Raw genomic sequence first — 4,985 nt, 5'->3', positions numbered from 1 at the left:
AGCCATATTAAGAAAAACAAAAGACGATCGGCTACAATCGCTGACGCATACTACGTGCAAAGTGGTAGACGTATATTCGATTTCGTTAGTTTAAATTTTAAAAATGGATTCTATACATACATTTTTATTTAATAGAGAAATAGGAAATTTCTACAATCTTAGATGGAAAATAAAAAATAAGATTCCAAAAATAATACAAACTGATATGTGTAGTGTACAAATGAAGGAAAGAATAAAAGCTGCTCATACAACAAACTCAAGAGATCAATGTATCATTTTTTTACATATTCGTCGATTGAAATATTATTCCTCTACATACAATTTGCTTTTTTGGACAACAAATCAGAAAAGTTTGAATGGAGTTATAGACATTGATGATTTTAATGGAATATGCTTTACTTTTTATTTACAACATTTTATAATGTGGGATATAAGCAAGTATTTTCAAGACAACCAAATGGATTTTCCATTATATTATTTTTTTATTCATGAAGACACATTATTGTCAAGAAGTACAGAATTCAAAAATTTTTTTAATCAGATATTTTATATTCAAATCACTTTGCCTAAACATAGTATATCATATGATATCATAAACATGTTCGTAAACAAGTTTGAAAATATATATGAATGCAAAAAAATGGAAGATTTCGACTTGGATACGATCAGGATGTGTTGGTCAATTAGTTCCTTAAAAACACTGGAGAATAATATTGGTGTTATCACAGATTTTATGCAGACTTATTTATCATTAGGTAAATGCATTACATATAACAAAAAACTATTCGATTAATAAAATCTTAATAACTGTTCCGTTTGTAGGGCATGGTCCGTTGAATGTTTCAAAACAGGTTTTTGAATAAATGTTGGCATAGTTCCACTTGTCCAATCATCCAAACGAGACATGCATTCACATTCAAGTCATATTATGTTATTCAATCTTCTCTTTCCGCATAAGAAAAATATCAATGCTGTCTTCTAATTATTTATGATTGGTATACTTCAATGTCGATATTCGATAGCCCAAGTGCTTTTAAATTCATAGTTGCATGAAAAGCTGTTAATAATTTTTGACGAACTTCCTTGGGCACAAAACGATAACTGATGTTCATGTACACAACAAATAACTGAAAATAAATGAATAAAAAATACATGACACATTTCTTAATTGAAAAAAGCTCATGCCTTGTGATTTTCAAAAACCATATTGATTGATAGAATACAAGTATGTACAATACCTGTTCTCCTAGGTATAGGGCGATCAACATAGGCAATTATTTCATTGTTTTCTAATTTTATCAGCACTGTATTAAGACAATAGCTGTGGTTAAAAAGACTGCAGAAAGGGACAGCAACAAAACCCAATACACCTAGTTCAAAATCACTGCAATTACTAGAAAATTGAAAAGAAAAAGTTGAATAATTGTAAAAGAAAAATATCAAATAGATTTTTTTTCCATAAACGGATATAATTATTATTGTCTTATGTTAATACCCCTGGAAAATTACATGGTATTTGGAAATGTAGTCTTGCAATAAGCCAACTAAAAAATAGAGTATCATTTATTAAAAGCAATTCATCTGGATCTTTAGGTAACTTTATTCCAAATAATCTAGTACGTGTAGCTAAATAATACATTAGTGCTACAGCATATAATGGTGTTACTGATCTATCTTCTGGATTCAAATTTGATATTCTATGTACAAAAAATAATAATAAACAATGACGCATAAACAAACTAGCAATATACTTGTTACTCAGCCACTCAGCGTCACACATACACACAAGTAATCAGCAGCGCCGATTGCGCAGAATCCGTAAGCTGACGCATACGTGCGATGACCATTTGACTTGCTTACGATATAAATTACGATATTTTAATTTTTGTATAAGAAAAAAATTAGTTTTGAAGCATTTTATAACGGGGCAAATTTCTTGTAGTAGTGAGCAATTTTTTAAGATTTTAGGAAAAAAAAAGATTGATATTTCGGCAAGATATAATGATTTAAAGTTTGAATTAAATCAAAAGATTAATATATTTTTTTTCTTTGGAATGTAAATTTAGCAAATTATTTGGCCAACATAGGTACACTGAGCAAATTCAACTTTACTGAAAATAATTTTTTTTTTTAATTTTGAGTATTTTTCGGGGCTGATCTGGGGGTGGTCAATTGATCTTGCATAGGTGAAAAAGCCACATTTGGAAGTGAAACGTAATAACAATATATTATGTATTAATTAATAGATAAATTGTCATTAACAATTTTTATAAAGTTGCAAACATATTGTCCAACCTATAAATTTCTAGAAACTATTGTACTCGATTTAATTCAAGTAGTCATTAATAGCATAAATTTTTATTATTCTTCACATGACTATTCAGGCTAGAAAGCTTGAAATATTGAAAAAACATACGAGGTCTGTACAAAAAGTATTGCGAATTGTGTATTTTTTCAAAAAGTATTTATTTAATCATGAATATCCATTTTGTTCCCTTTATAGTAATGCCTATCATATATAACATACTTGTGCCGGAGTTTTTTCAATCTCTTCGAAAATTATTTTTTTTAATTTTCTTGTATAATATAATAAAATAAACTTTTTTAGGAAAATTAGATTTCAAAGGTCAAATATCTCCAGAAAAAATGATACCAGAGAAAAGGTCAAAAGATATGAATGTCTCAAAATCCATAGAAAATGAAGAATCTCTCGATTCGGGTATCTTAGATTATGAAAATATTGATTTATACCAAGCAGGCTCAAGTAACTCTTCTGATAGGACTGAGCTGTCCAAGCGTGAATTTGATATGTTATCACGAAATTTATTAAAAAAAAAACAAAAGCCAAAAAAGATTTTTCATAAAAATACTAGTAAAAAATCTAATGACAACAATATAAATGATTCAAGTAACCTTGACATAGCAACCAATAATGATGAGGACAGTGAGACTAGTATTCTCGATCAAAAGTCATATTTTTCCAACTTTGGTCACAAAGAAAACATTACCAATAATGGTGGCGTTACGGTTAGTATACACTATCTTGTCGTTGATTGCGTTCTAAAAATTAATTTTAAAGTCTACTCGCATGCCAGTTTTAAGTTTTTTGATAATAATATTGCAAAAAGAAATGCTAAAAGGACTACTTGTATTTTAAGACAACGTACATATGGTTCAATGAAAGTTTCAAAATGTTATACGACGACTGGAAGAATTTCCTTAACGTAAAAGATGCTAGTAAATTTACGAAGAACCTGTTAAGAGTAATGAACACAAGAGATGATGGATCTTACGTAGAGGAGCTGAGCAGAAGATGCATAGCTGCAGACAAACCTTCGCTCACGCCAAGAGGAGTGAATCGAAGGATTCCAATTACGTCGTTAGAACACATGACAATAGATAGTAAGAGCATCAGATTATTATTAAGGTATTGAGTTGAGTTGTCTTTTCTGTTTTAAATGTAAATTTTTTGTGTTACAGAATGTTTATCTTATTTTTGCCAAAAGAAACTGAAACTTAATAAAGAAGCGACAAGGAAGGTAATAGCGAAGAAAAATAGCTTCATAACGGAAGACATCAATGCATGTATAAAAAAAATGAAAAAGATGAATGAATCATAATTATTCTAAGTAATACTTTCTTATTTACTGATCTTACTAAATGGATTCCAGATGAATTTTTCAGAAAATCCAGGTGAATTTTATTTGTGTCTTTGATTATAAATATGTACTAAAATGTCTCCTGTTAAATTATTGTTTTAAATATCTTCTACTCCGACAAATATCAATATTAAAAAAAAAAAAAAAAATACTTTCCCTTAGCGGGGCTTCAACTGACGACCTCTTGCACTTTAGCCTGACACTTTACCACCTGAGCCATTGTATCATCTTGATTTCAGTAGTATGATTCACTTACATAGCTTATTCTTGTTGGAGACAACACTCTTCCAGTCATGGATTTTTTTCGAACTTCTCCTACGGCCCTGATTTGTATAGAAATATAATAACGTTGAAGGATTCTGTTCATGGATTATTAAAAAATTGAAAAAATAATTGCTTCGAAAGGAAATAAGGCTACAGACCCCGCCTGAGCAAAATCCATGACCAGAAGATCTGGTTACTGCTTGTCAGTTTACACGTACAAAGAATCATTATTAAATGTAACTAGATTATCATTATTAAATGTAAGTAAATTATAACTAATTTTCATTCAATCCATTCTCCCTTTTTTTTGCAAATTTTAAACTACCTGAGTTTTCTGGAAGAACCAATTGGAAAATCCACATAAATTTTCTAGAAAAACCACCTGGATTTTGGTAGAAAATACACCTGGGATTGCCGATAACAATCCACCTAGATTTTAGGAGAAATCCACCCGGATTTGATGAGAAATCCATATGGATTTGAGGAGAAATCCACCTGGATTTGCCGAGAAATTCACCTGGATTTGACGAGAAATCTACCTGGATTTGTCGAAAGATCCACCTGTATTTGTCGAGAAATCCACCCGGATTTGTCGAGAAATCCAGCTGGATATCCATCCTGGAAATCCAGTTCAAATCCATATGGAATCCATATTAATCAAGCTAGATATCTAGCTGGATTTTTTCAATAGGGTGGTTTATATGAAATGATAAACGTGGCCTGCTCTTCATTACATGCGATATGCGACTGATTCTTGCCTTCTGTCAGAATTAATGTGCAAGGAAACTACTATATTATTTAATAAATATTAAAAGCACCAAAAATAAAATTGAGTTAATATGAAATAAGTTTATAAAAACTTGATATTCACTTTTCTATTGCAAGCCCATACACTGTATTTCTTTTTAATTGTGAATTTCGAAATATAGAATAACAACAAAGTCGTATTAAGAAACGTTAAGATGGTCGTAACAAAAAGGCTCCCAATATGCAGCCAACTTTTCGATCCTCCAAGAACTCCTCCCTATTCCACTTATTCCACGTGTCCAGTTTTCAATGCGG

General features: G+C 30.4%; 1 protein-coding gene across 1 annotated transcript; it reads right to left on the bottom strand.

The window, feature by feature from the left end:
- Positions 1 to 470: 470 nt before the first annotated feature.
- On the bottom strand, positions 471 to 1,780 carry LOC131663023 (uncharacterized). The gene is made up of 4 exons (XM_058933081.1): positions 1,621 to 1,780; positions 1,496 to 1,544; positions 1,239 to 1,393; positions 471 to 1,127 (listed from the first exon to the last, which is right to left on the bottom strand). The coding sequence occupies exons 1-4, from the start codon at positions 1,778 to 1,780 to the stop codon at positions 1,003 to 1,005; spliced, it is 489 nt and encodes a 162-aa protein (XP_058789064.1). The 3' UTR covers positions 471 to 1,002.
- Between the last annotated feature and the right edge of the window lie 3,205 nt (positions 1,781 to 4,985).

This window comes from Phymastichus coffea, unplaced genomic scaffold (assembly GCF_024137745.1).
Source record: "Phymastichus coffea isolate CEN01 unplaced genomic scaffold, Cenicafe_Pcof_1.1 PCOF00002, whole genome shotgun sequence".
Taxonomy (NCBI): Eukaryota; Metazoa; Arthropoda; class Insecta; order Hymenoptera; family Eulophidae; genus Phymastichus; species Phymastichus coffea.
Note: the sequence above shows the minus strand (reverse complement) of the source record. Positions and strands in the feature narration are given on the sequence as shown.